The sequence below is a fragment of the Grammomys surdaster genome, unplaced genomic scaffold, assembly GCF_004785775.1.
Source record: "Grammomys surdaster isolate TR1022 unplaced genomic scaffold, NIH_TR_1.0 98, whole genome shotgun sequence".
NCBI classification, from domain to species: Eukaryota; Metazoa; Chordata; class Mammalia; order Rodentia; family Muridae; genus Grammomys; species Grammomys surdaster.
Genome location: NW_021604577.1, coordinates 375689 through 394852, shown reverse-complemented (window position 1 = coordinate 394852; position 19164 = coordinate 375689). Strand labels below are relative to the sequence as shown.

Below are 19164 nucleotides of genomic sequence, written 5' to 3'. Positions count from 1 at the left end.
TAAGTAGGAGAGGTTTTTAACTCTACAGTCAAGGCCTTTTCAGATAATTAAGTGCACTAAAATATAGAAGTAAAAAAGTCTATGGCTGTTAATATGTAAGACAAATAACATCTCCAGTTCTTAGAGAGGCCAGGCAGCAAGTAGTTCAGGAAAACAGTTTAAAAATCGTTCCCTGAGCTTTTGATGCAAACTCAAAGGTATGTCCATGAACTCCAAGGGATCTTCTTCCAAGAGTGGCTTTTTACTCCAAAGTGTTCTTTCTGTCCGTGGTCTCCCTGTAGTTCAGTAATGTTGAGAGTATGGTTTTATCAATTTTTTTTTAGAAGACAAGTTCCAAAACAAAAGCTTTAGGGGTAAGAGAAAGGGCTATTTAAGGAAAGTAAAGTTTTATCCTTATTTAAGAGTGCAGCTGAGTAAGTTAGTTCTGAATCTGTTATACAGCAAGAGTAACAAGACCTGGCATCAGAAGTCAGAGTTTTACAGAACTTGGACTTCTCTGACCATGGTGGCTAGCTACTAGCCAAGCTGTCTCTGAACAGAACTGCAATCAGCCAATTAATTAAAAAAGACTAAAGTACTGTAAGCAGAATGAGTTCAATACTTAAGTGTTTAAAAAAAAAAGATAATATAATAACCACTCTAGTTAGCTATCAAACTTAAAAGGAACCTGGATTGCATACACAGATAATAACAATTTCAAAACATTAAAAACTGGGATTTTAAGGTTCTTAAGTTAATTTCATTCTTGGTAGCTATCCAGAACATACTTTAAAAGTTCAGTGCTTATGAGTAATTTAAATAGTGAAATTTAAATAGTGATTTGTGGAATTCCAGTAAGCACCCATTTGGAGCTCCAATTCCATTGCTGGCAGACTTCAGGTAGGCTTCATTTTAAGCCATTGAAAGTATTTTAGTTAGAGGGTTCAGAGAACCTATTGACACATTCCAATAGTGTCAGTAAAGTGCACAAATGCAAACACATCCTTTGGTATGCATCCTTTGGGCTGGCTATGACCTCAGAGGAGGCATAGAAGTTAGCGGTGCTGGTGCCAGGTTCCTGACAATGGTACTGAGGCTGGCGATCTTCTCTTCTAGGAGGAAATTTTTTTTCTCTGCTGTCTTCTGTCGCTGTTCAGTCATCTCCAGAGCTTTCAACAACTGGGCGTTTTCAACATACAAGTCCTTCACCATGGCATCTGTTTTTGTATTCTTGCAGAGCTAGGACAGAACCAGAAACATCTTGATTCCATTTTGTGTTCACTACTCCGAATTTAAAACATAGGGGAAGTTACTTAATAAAGGCAAATCAGTTCTGCTAGCTGTGCACTTTGAATTAGTAACTTCTACCAGTATATATATGCAAACAGAAATGTGGATTTATTTTGCTTGTATTCCCAAATATCAAGTCTGATGCTAAAGCCATGTTATAAAACAAAGGGTGGATTATTTTTTAAGGGCTCCAAAATGAATTTTTTCTACCTAAATATGTGCTATTCCTTTATCCATTTAAAAAAAAAATACCCAAAATGCTTGTCCAACATAGCATTTTTGAGATGTCAACTGCATTAACATCCACTCTTAACAGATGTGCTTCACCATTCAAAACTACAACCTATAATATTTATAAACACAACAAGATATTTCAACAGGTAGCTCAGGAATTGTTTTGGCAATTGCTTCCCTTAACTCCATTTTCCTTTCTTCTCTACCAACCCTTCCCCCAAAAGTATGCCCTCTCTTATGGTTAGAGTCTACATTGAAAAGGCACATTTGTTAGCCAACCTTGCTACCTTAATTCTTGCTCCTGTTCCTGCCTTCAATCTCCCTCTCACATCTTATACTCATCATTTTATAGCAGACTCAAGCAGGTAAAAGAATAACAAGCGGCTACAGGATGGCTTGATTTACCACCATTTCCAGGATCATAATAATTTAGGCAACTGGCAGGTACAATACACCTCAGAACTTACTTGTGACTGAAATGTCATAACTCACCATTCCTTCTTTCCCCCACACCCTTTTCTTTCAATTAAGACATTTCAATGACCCTTAATTGCCTAGAGAACAAGATTCAAACTACTAGGCATAGAAATAAATGCTTTCTCCTTGGCTGACTCTCCTCTCCTTTCTAGTCTCTTCTCTTAGGGCAGCATGAGCTAGCAGTGGCTTGCATTTATAGATGCCCGCACTTGGTGTGTTTCCCCCATTCTTTGAAGTTGCTGCAGCCTCCCTACATCTCTCCACCCAGCTCTCTGGATTTGCTTTAAGAGGCCTTCAGGAAGCTCTCTTTAGGCTCCTAGATCTTGTGTGATCCAATAGTTATCTCTTGTTTATTTTAAAAGCTTACATCTGGAAAAATTCTTGGCGTCTTCTATGCATGCTAGAATTTTCATTCCACATGCTCAGGAGTTTCACTTTGTTCACAGCTGCATTTCTAGTTCCCAGGACAGGATGTGACACAGAAACTTGTGCTGACTGGAGGAACACACAAAAGGCTGCCTGGACAAATGCTCACAAATGGGTTTTTTCCTCTCCTCTCCTCCGTTTAAGATACAGCGCAAAGGAAAGTTTCTTCATGCATCTGTTCTTGTATGCATCTGCATTCAGACCTCTCCCCTGGGATTGATGTTCTTAGGTTTTATGTATCTAGAAAACCAGGGTTGGCAAATTCTGCTCTGTACCCAACTAGTTTGTCTCAGTCTCAGTTTTCGGGGGTGGGGGCTGTCACATTTGACTAGGAGGAGCTTCTTGCCCACATTTTTCTTTTCTTTTCTTTTTTTTCTTTTTGCATACACAGGTAGTTTGTAAACAGCGTGGTCATGTCTGTCATTAGCAGGTGAAAAGATCAAGTTGTTTAATAGTCTAGAATTGGGAGTTCAGACCCTACTCAAAGCATATCCTTTTGGAGCCTGGTGATAGTAATAAGATATTTAAAATATGTGTCTGTTTGCTTGATCATTTAATGTGTGTGGGGACATGTGTATATACATGTGCGGGAGTCAGAGGACAACTTCTGGGAATTGGTTCTCTCATCCTACCACCTGGGTTCCAGTATTAAACTCAGGTTGTCGGGCTTGGTGGCAAAACCTTTACCTGCCAAGGAATTTCATCTGTCCAAGGTACTTTTCGAGGTTTCCACAAACTATTGGGAACAGGAAAGCCAATGTTACATTTATTACCCAATTTTAAAAAACAAATGTATCATTTTCTGTTTACTTAGAGATATATATTTCATATCTTGGATTAAAAGAAAATCTGTACTTGATTCGATCCACCTGAACTTCATTAGGAACACTTTGGATAAGAGCCACTATAAGCAAATATACATTTATAAAATTGTGGACAATTTTATAAGGCCTCAATTGAGTTTTGAAAAAAATTGTGGAATTTGTGGAATGCAGAATTCTTATTTTGGGGCTTATATGAAAGTGATTCCTAAGTTTTCTGGACATCTCTAGTAAAATTAACTTTTATTAATAACACAAATTAACAGCAATAAAAGGATGCAAAATCTGGAGTTAAGACTGGATCATTGGGTCTAGAGAGATAGCTCAGCTAATAAAGTATGTTCCTTGCAAGGACGGGGACCTGAGTTTGATTCCCACATGGTAGAATGAGAAAACCAATTCCCATATAAAGAGCTGGGTACAGTGAGTGGTGTGCAGAGGGAATCCCTGTACTGAGGAAGAGACAGGCCTAATCTAATCAGAGAGACCCAGATCCTCTAAAAGAACAGTGGATAGCTCCCAAGGGCCAACACCTGTGCACTCAAACACACACACACCCTGCATACCCTTACAAATTGGAATGCCAAGACAGATAGAAGTGACAGAGGCTTACTTGTTCTTTGAGCTGATTCACTTTTTCTTGAAGAAGCCTTTTCACCAGCTTTAGTTTTTGTTCAACTTCTATCATTCGTTCTTCCATGAGATTTACGAGGTGTTCCTGGCTTCCCTAAGGAGAAGAGGGAGAAAGAAGTGTATTATCATTTGAAAAATCATGCCAACTAGAGGTACTGGTAGTGACTCTCCCCATAAGACACTTAGGAAAAGACAGTCAATGCTTTCCTTCGTAGCCAGAGGATGGGTTTCTAATATAATGGGAGTTCTGGGCACTGCACACGTTGACAATACCTTAGAAAAGTAGGACTATCATAGAAGGATCCAGGAAAAAACAAGGCTCTTACCTTGGTTCATCATTCCCTGATATCAATACTTAAAACCCTAACTGAAACTCATGTGGATTTTCAACACAGTGGCAGTAAATTAAAGCAGGGGACCAACTTTCCACTGTGATTTGTGTCTTTGTGATCCTGTGGGCCTCTGAACATTGCAAACACTGGGTTATTTGGGGTCACCTAATGTTTCCAATCAGCTGCAATGCACAGCTCTCATTTTCCTTTGAAATGACTGGTGACTATCCAAGGGTTAGTTCCGTCTTCTTTATACTGAACATCTTCCTTCCAGTTACCCTACTTATCTGATTCCCAGTGACTTGTCAATGTGAAGCAAATATCAGACTAGAGGATGCATTTATCATCAGAGCAGGTTAGAAGTGAAAACATCTCCTCATAGACATTCAAACCCAGATAAAACCACAGGACAGGAAGAGGCATGGCCTTTCCTCACCTCCTCATACAACAAGGGTGAGAGTTGAGGAAGCAAAATGACCTTGAGAGAGATGACACTGCTCATACCCTCACTTATAAAAATGCCCACACCAGGAATTTCACATTTTAGGAGGTACTTCAAGTCCTTAAGATTATTATTGTCAGTTATTATTGTAGTGCATGTGTTAACAATTTGGGTGATAGATTAGTATTTTTTTAGAGGCATATTTTGAAAAGAATGGAGGATGTTCAAACGTGAGCTGAAACCATGTGACTGATTTGAAGACAAAAAGCTGTATTTAGTATAAGCTTAATATACAAAGTAAACTTCAATACATAGGGCCATGGAGGTCTGGCCTTTTTAAAAAAAAGGCCTATATTTTAAAAGATATTAACTTTTTAATGTTTATGCATAATGAATAATGCTTGCTTCAGAAAACAAAACAGAAAACCACAGTAGCAATTAATTCAAAAGACACTGAGTACTACAAAGGAGAAGGCAGAAGAAAAACAAAGAAGACAGTCATACATTTAAATTTTATTTTATTGTTGCATCAAAATTCCCCCTTTTTCTGTCAAAAAGTATGATACATCATACAAAACAGTATAAATAACCCCGATTTTCTTCAAATTCCATATATAAAAGTAGTACCTTTTTAAAAAAATAATTACAACATATGGAATGAGAAAATATATAGAATATATCCTTTTAAGAATCTTAAATCCACTCTTTAAACCATAAGTAAGCTGATTTATAGCAATCTGAAGTTTGTGACTGATTCACAAAGTCTACATAAATAAGAGACAATACTGTGAAGGCTTTAACAGTGAAGGTAACAGTCAAATAATTTTAAAGAGCACTTGATTCCAACATGTCCCAGCTCATGTCTGTGTGTGGTGTGCATGTGTGTACATGTGTGCATGTGTGCATTTGAGACTCTGTCATGGTAACAAATGCCATCAACAGCGGCCCAGTTTTCAGAGGTGCCCAATCCTTCTGTAGGAATCTGCATGCACTGCTCGCTGCTCCGGTAGCAAGGCCTAGAGAAAGAAGGCAAGTGGGATACTTCACCCTGGTGACAAGATTATGGCTTATTTTAGGGGAGTCTAAGTTCACACATTTATAATACAAACACATTCTTAGAAGCACACACAGTCACACTACACGTGCAAGCAAAGCAACAACACAAAGGCAGAGGAAACTCCTCCCTCTGTTCACAGGCACCATGCAGATTTGTATAAAGTGTAGTATCCTTAAAATTAGAGTCAGCTCAGCAACCAGAAAAAGGAAAAGCCTAGAAGCCATTCTCCTGTGCAACAAATAGGTTCTTTTCTGGCTGAAGGATTTTCTTCTTAATAGTTTCTGTCTAATACTAGAGTTATTGGCACAGAAATTTGTTTGTTCAATTCTCAAATATTGATGGGCAAAAGCATACTTTAAAAACAATGCGTGTGAGAGCAATGAGTATATCTTTGCCACATCACTAGGAGATGTTCAAAAACAGAGGGCAAGGCTTCAGATTTAAACTACACAATGAAGAACTGAAGCTTCCCTTCCATGCTGAACCATAGCCACTTTTATTATAAAATGTCTCCTTAATGCCAGGAGTAGAGCAGGTCTGTGACCAGCTGGAACACAGCTTTAGAGTTCACCCTAGCAGTCTTAATCTTAGAAGCTGACTGTAATATTGGGAGGTGAAAATGGTACAAAGAAAGCTGCTAAAACATGGAGTTTTAAGGCACATAAAGACTTGAAGGTTTGAAGGTTTTGTTAAGAAGAATGAGTGGACAGCACAGCACGGCACGGCACAGCTATCTACCAATAAGAAGAGAAAGCAGAGTGGACTGTGGAACGTGCTAAGCTAATGTGACATGCAAAGCTCCTCTGAGGGGATTAAGAAACTGGAAAACTCCTTATCAGATATTAACTGGCCTTAAGTATTTCTAAACTAGAAAGAATTGAGTTAGATATAAACAAAGGAGACATTTTAATTTTTATTTCTCATTAGTAATTATATGGGTAAGAACAAATTTAGGAAAAATGAAGATTACGGACTAAGGAGAAACAACTATTTGAGCTTAAGTAGTTTTTCAAATCTGATTCTTTCAAATACAGAGTGAAATAAGGAACACAGCGCTAAGGGACTGCACATTCTATATCATCAGTAATAAAGAATCCCCCTGTGACTTCTCAGACCTCAGCAGGCCACACCGCACAAGGAGAACCGAGATTCCTACTCTAGGATTGAGTTTGTGACCAGACAGTTGGGCCAACTATGTACAATACACAAGTAACCTTGATCCTCTGTCAGGTGCAAGTGTGCAAAGGAAGCCCAGCATATGGAATTGCCTGACAGAGAGCTTGGAAGGAAACTGTAAAACCAAAGCGAGTGCCGGCACTGCGGTTCTGTGGATTGTACTCAGGGAAGGCAGAACAATGGTAGGAGATGGAGTTCTTCACCCCCAACTTAGGACTGGTTTATTTTTCAAACAAAAGTAAAGTGGATGGGATGATGTGAGTTTCCCCACGGAGAAGAACACTCTGTACCTGTGGTGTGTTGGTTTCAGAGGTCCTGTTGTCAAGCTCCTCCTGCAGGTGCTGGCTTCTCTTTTCTGCCTGCAGCAGCTGCTGTTGAAGCTGCAGAAACTGCTCCCTGGACACCATCGGACAGGCTTGCTGCTGGAGCAACTGCAGATCCCAGTGAGACGACGGGCTACGCGTCACAGTGGACCTCAGGGGCTGCATCTGAGGGACAAAGACAAAGCCTAGTCAGTGGAGGGCCTTCTGCCAAGGAAGGAGCCAAGCAGGGAGCACTGAGCCCAGGATCCCCTCATGGCTACATAGTCTCTGATCACTTAAACGGGACAAAGCCTGGTGGAAGTGTGTAGGAAGAGCCCTTTTGTTGCCTCTTGGAGATAATAAATTAAGGCTTTCTTAAACATGAAAGAATAGACCTTCCTCTCTCCTGAGAGACTATAAGGGCATGAGGTCTATGATATATACAGCATATCTAAAGTATATCTACGTTTTTTGATTCTAGAACATTCAACTACCTTTTCCCCTTTCATTGAAAGTGAGACAGGAGCTGGGAAGAAAGATGGAGAGAGTACTTTTGCTTTAAGCTTTTCTCATTTTCTTTACCATCATGAAGATTTGTAAAGAAATAGCAACAAGACAGGCAAATGTGGGGCATCAGGTCATAGCCCAGACCACCCAGAACTGAACTAAAAGTATTGTTAAAAAAAGGAAACAGTATTATCAACATGCCGATGAAATTTAAGGAATGGAAAGGAATGCATTTTAACCGAAAGAACATGCTACTTTTCATCTGTCAACACATCAGCAGACACAGGGCCCAATGGGAGGCATGCAATACACACAAGCAGGAACTGAACTCAAGAGGAATCACCTCCAGGCCTATGGGAAGGGAAAAGGACCTCTCAACTCAACTATAATGAAATGTTAGGAAGTTTCAGAGCCACTATCCATTTGTTTTTAATTCTAAGTCTCTGAGGTCATTATCCACTTTGAAATAGTAGTAGTAGCAGTAGTAGTTGTAGATATAAAAATATTACATTACTTATGATACAGAGTATGACAGATTATGAACCCACAGGTTTCTAACAGTGGCACACAGTTTTTTTCAAAATGTCTTAAATACTGAAGAAACCCCTTAAGTAAATAGACATATTCTGCATTAATGCAAAATGAAAAATGAATACTGGCTCTTGTCCACGTACATATAAACTGTCATAATGAACAGAAATGACTGCACAGACACAATGTCGAGATGTTCTCATGCTGTGACAGTTCACTGAAAGAGTGCTCTACCTTCACACACTAGCTCGGGCACAGAAGTATGCCCCGCTCTGCTACTTCCAACCACTGAGCTCTAGGGTAGAGGTTAGCCACAGACAAAAGAAAAACAAAAGAAAATTACAGGAGCTACCGGAAAAGTAAGAAAAGTGCAAGTTACAAAAAGAAAGAACAGGATATTGTGCATATGAATAAGAGCATACACACAACAACGTCACCTTTGCTGCATGTCAGCTTACAGTAAAGGACCTTACAAACTGCAGTTCTGCAGTGGCATCCTCATTGACTGTAATCTGGTTGGCTGTGAACTTGTGAGGTTTATCCATACCCAGATCCAGTAAGCACTGAACCTGGGGTTAAATCTGGTGCTGAATGGACACCCAGAAGAAAAGCATTTTTCTTCAACCCTCTAAACTGGGCTACCAAATGATACAGCAGACAAAGAACAGCTAGGTAGTGTGTAAACCTTTCTTTGAACGTTCAAAATAAATTGCTCACTTAATATTCAACTATGTACAGCTGAAAACGCCCAGGAGTCAGTTTCAGGCCAGAAGTACACCGGAGTGGGTATATGTTCACGTGTGACCCTTAAACTAGTTTGTAGAGATGAAGTAGACTTCTTCCAAGGAAGTATGTACATCAGGTAAGACTCATCTAGAAAGATTTTCTCAAAGTCTCTGACCCCAAAGATGTGGATACAGGAACACTTCCTTGCCTGCTCATCATACCTCAACCCCACCCATGGGGAAAACTGCCAGAGAGGAAGGAATGTGTGGATTCCTCAGGTGAGTATAAAAGATAGCGAAAGCATCTGTACACCACCCCCTACAATCATACTGCAACCTGACTTGACCAGGCTGGTGGGAAGAGTAGTTACCGATTAGGGTTAGAGCTGAGAGTGATGAAAGGTTTCAGAAACAATGGACTTAATGGAAGAAAGTCATTGTATCATAAACATAAAAATGGGTAAAGTTGCAAAGTTGTTTTATACATGTCCCTAAGGTTTAAGAAGTAAAACCACACCCCAAGTCCAACTGTATAATTTAAACCTGTGAACTGTACAGGATGTGAATTATCCCAGAAGACCTGTTAAAAGTACATTCTGGAACTAGATGTGGTGATGAGTGCCAGAAGTACTCAGGAGACTAAAAGCCAAGGAATGGTAAGTTCAAGAGCAGCCTGAGCTACATGGCTCAGAAAAGCAAAGAAGGAAAAATAAATCCAGTCTGTATAACTATAGAATTAATAACTCAGTCTTGCTTCCTAATGGGAGTTTCATTTGAATAGTATATAAAATGTTCTTTTCTGTGTTTAAATTTATGCTTTTTCCTTATTCAGTTCCAGTACCAAGAACATTCATTCTCCTTATCAGAAAATATTTACTACTAGGGAAAAAGAATGGCAGGAAATGGCTGATGCCTGTTAATAATAGAAATGGGCCTGGAAGAAGGGAGATTCCCAGGCTAGGGCAAATAGGTGAAGCCCCAGCTTACTGGTAGAGCATGTGGCCCGAGTCCAGTAGTGAATAGCATACACACTCTGTCACCCTTCAGGTTCTTACCAGAGCTCAGCTTCAGACACCTTACTCATTAGAGCCTCTTAACTATTTCACATCTACATCAAAGCACAGGCTGAACTCACAGTTGTGAATCCATTTATGGAGATTCCACCAATCTTCCCATTAGTGGATAAATCAGAGAACATAAAATTGTCAGAAACCTCAGTGGTCATTTAAATGTCAATGTGATACCTTTGCCAAATTTCACATTACTTTAAAGCTAAACATTAAAGCCACCTTACCATATATCCAGCTTTATAAGGAAAATACTTTGCCAGGCATGGTGGAACACACCTTTGATCCCAACACTTGGGAGGCAGAGGCAGGCAGATCTCTGAGTTCTAGGCCAGCCTGGTCTACAGAGTGAGTTCCAGGACAGCCAGGGCTACACAGAGAAACCTTGCCTTGAAAAACCAAAATAAAATTAAACAAACAGAAAATACTTTGAAACCTTCCTTCCTATAATCCTGCCTTGGGAAAAAAAAATGTGTACACACAGTACTTTAAGAAGATAGCAAGATATATTCTATGTGTATTTCCTTATACAGATTTTATAGTTCATTTCATGTTAGATTAATTTTTCATCTACCCACAGCAAAATATCTCCGTCAAGTCTTCACTTACTGAGAGCTATGCATTTGTTCATATCCTGTAATGGTACAAAGCACCCTGGTTGCCAGGGCTCAGTGTACACACATTGGTCAGTTTTCCAAGTCAGCTTAATATTTGTCAGTTGTACCTTTAGCAAGGTACTGCTGAGTTACAAATGTAGCCATAAGCCATGGACACTGTTTTTTGATCACTAAGAATCCAACCCAAGGTTTCACAAATGCAAGGGAAGTTCTCAGCCACTGAGCTCTATCTGTGTAAGATGGCAGTGCCTGGGCTGGAGAGATGTCTCAGCAAGAGCCCTGACTGCACTTCAATAGATCCAGAGTTCAATTTCCAGCAACCACATGGTGGCTCACAACCATCTGTAATGAGATCTGATGCCCTCTTTTGGTGTGTCTGAAGACAGTAACAGTCTGTAAATAAGTAAATCTTAAAAAAAAAGGGGGGGGGAAGAAAAAAGATGGCAGTTCCTGAAAAGAAACCTAAATTCAGATGCTCTAGAGTTCTAAATACATCCGGACAGGTAGTCAGAGAGTGATTACATCATCAAACAGTGTAGGAGAGGACATATCGGAAAACTGTTACATATATACCAATGACAAGAGAGCTCTGGGCCCCTCAGGCAGTATCAGGCAGAGTCCCTGTGATCCACATTTATTGGTGTATACAGGTCTTTACGTTTGGGGTTGAGGTTATTCTTCATTCTGCAAAGCAGCACAGACACCTATGACTGTAAGTAACTAAGCAAACTTGTCTGTTCATTTTGGGAAGACAGACCAAAGAATCAAGCCGGACAATTAGACTTTCCCAGCAGGAATCCAATGCCATGCCTGGTCTCTCCTGATAAGAGGCTTGTAGGTATTCTCCACAGTTTAGATAATTTACTAACCTCCATTAGCTTCTCATCCAGTCTCACCTGTTTCTTCTTCAGACCTTCATTTTCCAGATGGATTGTTTCTAATTCTCGCTCAAGGGAATTCATCTGACTGACCTGTAAAAACAAACAAACAAGCAAACAAACTAAAATTACAATAATAAAAAAAAACTTTTAAAAAACGAGTTGTTCTATTTTGATAAATTTGCATTAGAGACCTTTAGTCTTGGAAGAAAGCAAAGAAAATGAACAAACAACAGTTAAGTGCACATCAGTGCACAGCTGGCATTTAAGCAATCTGGATTTAACCACCATGTCTCACAAAGACCAGATTTTTCTAAGGCAGCTGGCTCTAAACTTCTCTGCCATCCACTGTAAGAAATACACATTACCCTCCAGCGAAGTAGCTGAGCCCACAAGTACGCGTGCACACATCAATTCCAAATGCATACTTAGTTGGAAAAAATATTTAAGAAAACACAGCCCTAACCCTCTCCCCCTGCATCAGCACTGCTCGGCTTGCTTTACAATCTTATACCTTCTCTCACTCCTGATGCTTGTTTCCCATTAGGGTCTTATTAATAATCTCCATTTTTCAGAGACTTCCTCTTTGCTCTAACACATTTAACTTCATAAATAAGAGTAAAGATAAAAGCCAAAAGCTTTTCTTTATGAATTTCTAAGTAAATTCTTTCTATTCAGATGCATATTTCTTTCCAAATACTTATCAAACATTAACTGGGAGGTAAGGAATTTTCCAATTTCTTAATCCCTTCAGAGGAGCTTTGCAAGTCACAGTAGCTTGGCATGGCCCATGGTCCACTCTCCTTTCTCCTCTAAGTAGATAGCTGTGTCTGCCGTGCTGTGCTGTCCACTTCTGTCACTCATTCTTAACAAAACCTTAAAACTTCAAAAAGTTGTTGTTTTGTTTGTTTTTGGTATTGCTTTTAAAACCTAGGTTTTAGGGCCTAGATTGCTAAGTGGTTAGGAGCACGTACTGATCTTCTAGATGAGTTCCTAGAAACCATGTTGTGTGGCTTACAACAGCCAATAACTCCAGCTCCAGGGGATCTGACACCCTCCTTTGGTATCTACACTCATGTGCACATACCCACACACCAACATGCAATTTAAAATGAATTCTTTTAAGGTGATGTGTGTGTGTGTGTGTGTGTGTGAGTGAGAGAGAGAAAGAGAGAGAGAGAAAGAGAGAGAGAGAGAGAGAGAGAGAGAGAGAGAACTGTCTTCCCCCTAAAAGCTTAAATTGTTCTTGTTTTTTTTTTTAAAAATCTTTACTCAATAAAAAGAACAATGATACTGTTTTGACAAGATTATGAAGACATCAAAGCATCTGAGGAAGGCTCAAAGGCTGCCACTCTTTACAAGAAGCAGATACTGGGGATACACTGGTCAGAACACAGGTATGTCATTATACTTGAGAAACTCACCTTCCTACTAGTAGGAGATCGTTCTTTCTGAGACTGTTCACACTCTCTCTTTAAGGTAAATTTTTCTTGTTCCATGGGCTTCACAGTACATGACTGATTGAGTTGTTTTTGGTGTTTAGTGGGAAGAAGGTTGGATTCCAGTTGACGGACCTAGTAAGAACAAGGAAGAAATGCTTATGTAACCAGATGGCCAGGAAAACAAATGGCAAACAGGGAATGTTTTATTTACTACTTGGGTTTCATGATATTAAAAAGCACTTATTTAGCTGGTCAGGGTAGTTAGAGGGCTGAGGTCTCAGTTACCAGGGAGACTGAGGCAGGGGATCATTATAGCCCCTAAGTTCAAATCAACCTGGGCAACACAGCAAGACCTAGACTCTGAATTCTGAAGCCTATTTTTTTTAAAAATTATTTCTAAACATCCTTTCTAGATAAACCTGGTTGAGCTTACAAACTCAGCATTAATGGCATGTTGAGGAGATTTCTCTGTCAGTTAAGTCTCCAGGAGCCCAGAGGGAGTGTGAGGGAGAGCTGCTGAACAAATAGGACAGCAGTCCTAGGTTCTGTGGCTCCGTCATGGGGAGAATATTTAGAGGTGGCTAAGGTTGACTCTGGTAGAGACTGCTGTTGGACCTATGCATCTGCATCTGCCAATCCCATGAGGACAGGGAACACAGCTGTCCTATTCCCACTGGAGATCCAGTAACAGTAGGTTCTTCTGCACACAGTAGGTGTTCTCAAGGAAAACTCATGATGCTTGGAATTCCACAGCAAACATGCTGAGACACAGGTTATGTGGTTGACAACACAGCACAGGTAAACACGTGTTAGCTGTGTGGTTATCAAAACTTTAAAAATTACTCTGGCCTTGAAATGCTAAGTCTCTACAAAGCACCAAATTTTCTCTTACAAAGAGTTAGCCTGACCCTTAAGATCTGAGTCTGATTTTGCCATTTTGTTATTATTGGTCTGGGCAACTGACCAGTTTGAATGAGGAATATATGGATATCATAATTTCTACCAGTTGGTACTTTTAATATGAGGGTTAAAGTCACAGATGTATTTAAATATACAATTGTTTATATAAAATTAGTTTAAATATATAAATTTATATATTAGTAAATGAAAACTTATTCATCTCAAAATAAGTCTGCCATTACAAGGTACTCAAATCTATTCTAAGACCATATCCAACAGCTCATTTTCATATCTAAGTAGTCACTTCCAACATGCAGCTTTCAAGTTACCTTCTCCCGGGAGTGTGTGAGGTCTGCTTGGGTGTTCTGTACCACAGTCTGGAGTCTCTTGCTTTCTTGACAAAGCAGCTCTGGTTCCTCATTCATCAGATGGTCCAGTTTGTCCCAGGACAGCCTTTTCTGCTGGCCCTGGAGGCCTGAGAGATGGGGAGCTGTTTCTGAGGCCCAGTCCTGAACAGAGAATTAGAGCATTAAAACCTACTAGCAACCTGAGCACTTCTGTCCTGAGACAGGTTTCCTGCTTACCTAATGATAATCCTCAGTGAATACTTTTCAAGCTTATGTGTATATACATAGGAAGAAAATGATACTCCTGGATTTTGATTTTTTTAAAAAAGGTTCAAGATGATCATTGGTAAAATGGTCCAGCTGACTTCAATAGAAAGTCTGATGGATGCATTCTGACAGGGTCTGCAAAGGATTCAAGTGTCAAGAAGTTGGTGGTTTCAAAGTTTCGTCCTTCTGGGGAAGCCAGCCCTCTTTGAACCTAGATAACACTCTTGATTAACAGAAGACACAGAGAACTCAGAAGCACTGCATGCTTCCACAGGCTTCCTATCTGGCTTTCATATAGGCAAGCTTGCTCCTTTTTAGACTCCAAAGTACTTATTGCCCTTGCAACCGAGGCTTGAATTCAGGAATACACTTTTACGGTACCCAAGAGACTTTTTTTTAATCCTAAAAAAATAACGTTAGAAAATTTAAAAAGGTAGCAGGGTTAGATAAGCTCCTGCCTTTTAAGTCAAACATGAAAAAGGAAGTTTAAAAGGTTTGAGGGAAAATGTCAAGACCTTTGGTATTTTTAAAATTGAAAAACCTACCTTACTTTATTCTAAGTATTATCCACCAAGAGATAAAATAACTGAATCATGGGCTAGGTGTTTTTTTATAATAGAATAAAAATTTAACACCTACTGGACATGCAGAATGCTTCTAACGATTTGTGAGAGCACTAAGCAGCTCTGTAATATTTAAAATGAGATGTGTTTTTAACAGCAGGAAGGGCAGCCAGCTATTTTTTAAAGCAGCTTTCCCTAGACTTTCTGTTAACACAGACGCAAGCTAATTGGCAGTGGTGACTCAGAAGTCATTGCCATTGTCTTACAACAGAGGTTTCCTTTTCTGTACTTTTACTTTTTTTTTTTTTCCCTCTGTAGATGGGTGTTCCTAGCTTAATTTCTCTCAATGTTTTTCTTGGCTGGTTTCCCACACATGCTCTTGTTTAAAGTTTTGAGAATGCTTTTGTTTTAGTATTATAAATCTCAGCTCAGCTATGTTTTTTTTTTTTTAAACTTCTTTGGTCTAAAAAAAATACCTTTTGTACCATTATAATTCTATTTATATGTGGTTCAGAAGCAAATATCTCTGACCTATAGTGTCAGAGAATACAAAAGCAGGTCCCTGGGGTTATCAACGGGAGGGGACAATATAGACAGAAATATCTTACTGTTTGGTCCAGTAGTGGCTAAACAAACAAACAAACAAACAACTATATATAAAACCAATTTGACTAAACAGACTAAAATAATTTACAGTATAATTGCGAAGAAAGAAAGGGGTAACCTTGTCAACAGCATTTTGAAGTTGTCTGTGCAATGTCATCACTTCCTGCTTTAGAGCCTCCTTTTCCTGTTGAGTCACTTGGAGGTCTGATTCAATCTGGGCCATTTGAAGGTTTACATTCTGTAGGATATCTTCTAAATTCTGAACCTGTGTGGTGAGAACAATTGTATATGGTGACACAAACATTCATGGTCTCACCTCTTGCATGTCCAGGAAAGGATAAACAAGGGAATGCCAAGGTCCCTTCCGATATAATTTGCTACATCCAGTTCTCTTTCCAGCAATTCAGTGGAAATTCAGGATGCTACATATATTTACAGTTAAGTTATATTTAGGAAAAGGACAAAACATTTTGGGGGGCCAAGTACTGCTGACATGGGCATCCACCAGACTGCCAGAAGCTGGGAAACAGAACTGAGGAACGCCTGGTGCCATGGCCAACCATACTCACATTGAATCTCGAAAAACTACATTTGAGTCTTAAGTGTTGGCTTGTGAAGGACCTCTCGGTTGAAAATAATAGTTTGTATTTGCAGAATTCTACTTTACACTAGCATCTCAAATATGTCTCAATTCAATTTAAGTTTGTAAAAGGCAGGTTGGTATCTTGGTCTTTCAGCATTAGAGGGCATGGACTTGCTTTAGAAATCCTGTCCTGCATTAGGAACAAGCCTCTTGAAGCTCTGTCCTTCATAAGGTAGCACTGCTCACAATAAGTAAGCTCAGGGTTAATGGGCTTCACTGGATACAGTATGTTTTAAATTGTTTTGCAATATTGTAAATAAAGATGTCTCAAATGATGTCCCATGGGATTATTCTGAGGCTCCTTGAGCCAGTCTCATCTTGAACACTCTTTCTACTGGGCCTTTCTTTGGAAGGTAAAAATACTAGAAAATACTAATTACAGAGATACAGCAAGAACTGTCTACTCGCCTTTTCCTGGGATACAGCCAGCTGTGACTTCAGGCTCTGGCTCTGCTCTTCCCAGGCCTCCTGTTCCTGCTTCATTGTGGCAATTCTGTGCTCTAAGAGACTTGATTCGGCCAACTGTTCCAGATAGGACACAAAAGGTAGGAGAGCATTTGTACAAGCAAGACTGTGTTTTCCATCACTTCCATAGAGAACCCCCCCACCCATCTACCTTACAGAGAAGGCCAGGCAGGGGTAGGGGGAAATGTACATCATTACCATCATGAACCAGTTTACCTGCCTTAAGGAGAAGGCCAGTGGGTGGGGGGGGGTGTTGGGGGAGGGTGAAGATTTCCTGGGTCTGTCCTACTTAATGTCATGCCTCTCTTCTTTGCTGGGTTTTCCTTTTAATGTTCCCCCTCCCCTCAGCATATCCTATTTTGAGGGCAGGTAATAGACTGAAAGGTAATTGGAAATCTCAAGACTGTATTTTAACACAAAAATAAGGCAGGTGGAGCAAGGAAAGCAACATCTTTGTATTGTTCGTGAAGGTATAATAGAAAAAAATAGTGTTTGTCTATGATAGATTTCAGAGGATAAAAGCCATATTTCTATCATGTAATACAGTTATTATTATTATTATTATTATTATTATTATATGGAATAGCATCATGATATAGTGAGACAAAGTCATGATGATCTCAATGTCACTAGTCTAGGGTCACATAACTCCACCTATAACCTTGGTCTAATACAGGAAGTCCAGGGGCTGCAGCCCGTAGAGAAATGCCCACTGTGGCACGAACTGACAATGAAGGGACACTATTGTCTCTACTACCTTATCTGCACAGCTCTTTAACTCCTCACTGAGAACTTCTTTTTCCTTCAGCAGTTTTTCGTTGTAGCTTAGAATGCTAGACATTTTTTGCTGGAAGTCAGAGAGGTCAGGACATCTGTGCAGCTGTAAGAGATTAAACAAGTGAGCTGTCACCTCCCTGCTGTGTGTATGCTATAAACTTGAAAAGGAGTTATTTGTAAACAGGGCACTTGTGTGGCCCTGAAATCTTCCTGTCTGGACATATTTCAAAGGACATATAAACTCTAGAAGCCTAGAATTAACTTTGACTAACTGTTCCCAACTAACTAGCTTCTCACGGTTCCCTAGCTGACTACTGAAATGTCTGCTTTGACCTAAAGATGCAGGCAGATGCTGCTAAATCATGGTCCTAGCTTTCAATCTTACTGTCCCAGTTTAACTTCTGCATGGTACATGTTACATTTTTTAATCATGGTTTTGGGTATTCAAACTGTATTTTTCAAACTACTTCAGTCAAGACCATAGCATTAGCTGAACATAGTAATCCTGTGCTGGGAGGTTGGGAATGGATTTAGAACAGCAGTTCTCAAGCTGCAGGTTATAACTCCTTTGGCAAACCTCTATCTCCAAAATGTTTATATTATGATTCATAACAGTAGCCAAATTACAGTTATGAAGTAGCAACAGAATAATTTTATGGTTGGAGGGTCGTAGCATTAGGAAGGTTGAGAACCACTGATTTAGCATATCAGTAGCTCAAGGCCAGCCATGAGCTACACATATAGTTGTTTCTAGTTAAACTAGGGCTTTACTTTACCCTGTCTCTAAAAAGAAAAGAAAAAAGAGTTACATAGCATGTTTGTACATATCTATAATCTTAGCACTCAGGAGGCTGAGGCAGGAAGATTGGAAGTTTGAGGCTAGCCCAGGCTACACATCAAGATCTTGTTTCCAAACCAAAAACAAACTAGGGGGTTGGTATTTCTCACATACAAGTATCAGCATGTGGGCAAGTGAAGGCTGTGCCTTCTCCTGGGAAGAAACCCAATGGACTACCAGTTGGAGTGGACATGCTGGCTTCCTTCTCTCCGCTCACAGCGGAGGCAAACCAGGCTGCTTCTGGTCTTTTCAGCATTCATGATGGTCCCAGTGTCACGCTGGATACCTTGTTGCAGAGGTCTTTCTGTACATTGCAGGATGCTTCACAGCATGTCTGGCTTTATCTGCTACACTCAGTAATACTGTCTCCCCAACTTGTGAAAACCAAAAATGCCTTGGTGTTGGGGAGCAGTGCTCATCCTGACCTAGTTGGAAACCACTCCTAGGAGCCAAGTTTCCCAGGCCCTTTAATCCTTCCTGGCCTTTATACATGTTTTAATAAGAGCATTCCTGTTTGCCTTTCACGTGTTCAACTCTCTGTAACCATTATGATATAGCCATCTCCCTATATGAAGGCCTCCCACATAACACTGGAATTAGCTATGACAACATAGATTTTACAGGTTGGAGCTTGTTTTCAACTGATAGCAACAAATCCAACATACCTCATAAGCCTGAACAAGTTAGAAGGATATAGGAAAACGCCCTTGAAGTATCTGCACATCAATGTAATATGAGGCCATTTCCTTACCCCAGTACCTGGGCTCCTTAACTCTATAACACCCGTAATGTTTGACACCACTTTGGGTATCTATCAGGGGA

At 39.9% G+C, this 19164-nt stretch overlaps 1 protein-coding gene across 6 annotated transcripts in view; it reads right to left on the bottom strand.

The window, feature by feature from the left end:
- Positions 1-757: 757 nt before the first annotated feature.
- Positions 758-19164, bottom strand: part of Nin (ninein) — a 97011-nt gene continuing 78604 nt past the window's right edge. For 2 of the 6 annotated variants that reach the window (XM_028781621.1, XM_028781630.1), the window contains 9 exons: positions 17485-17607; positions 16671-16784; positions 15738-15884; positions 14166-14345; positions 12919-13068; positions 11486-11587; positions 7158-7355; positions 3841-3954; positions 758-1218 (listed from right to left, as the gene is read on the bottom strand). In XM_028781621.1, the coding sequence (XP_028637454.1) occupies positions 1009-1218; positions 3841-3954; positions 7158-7355; positions 11486-11587; positions 12919-13068; positions 14166-14345; positions 15738-15884; positions 16671-16784; positions 17485-17607 (1338 nt within the window). In that variant the 3' untranslated portion in view covers positions 758-1008. Of the gene's footprint in view, positions 1219-3840; positions 3955-5135; positions 5651-7157; positions 7356-11485; positions 11588-12918; positions 13069-14165; positions 14346-15737; positions 15885-16670; positions 16785-17484; positions 17608-19164 lie in introns of those variants that run through there. The other 4 variants (XM_028781639.1, XM_028781659.1, XM_028781645.1 and 1 more) reach the window with 4 other exon arrangements.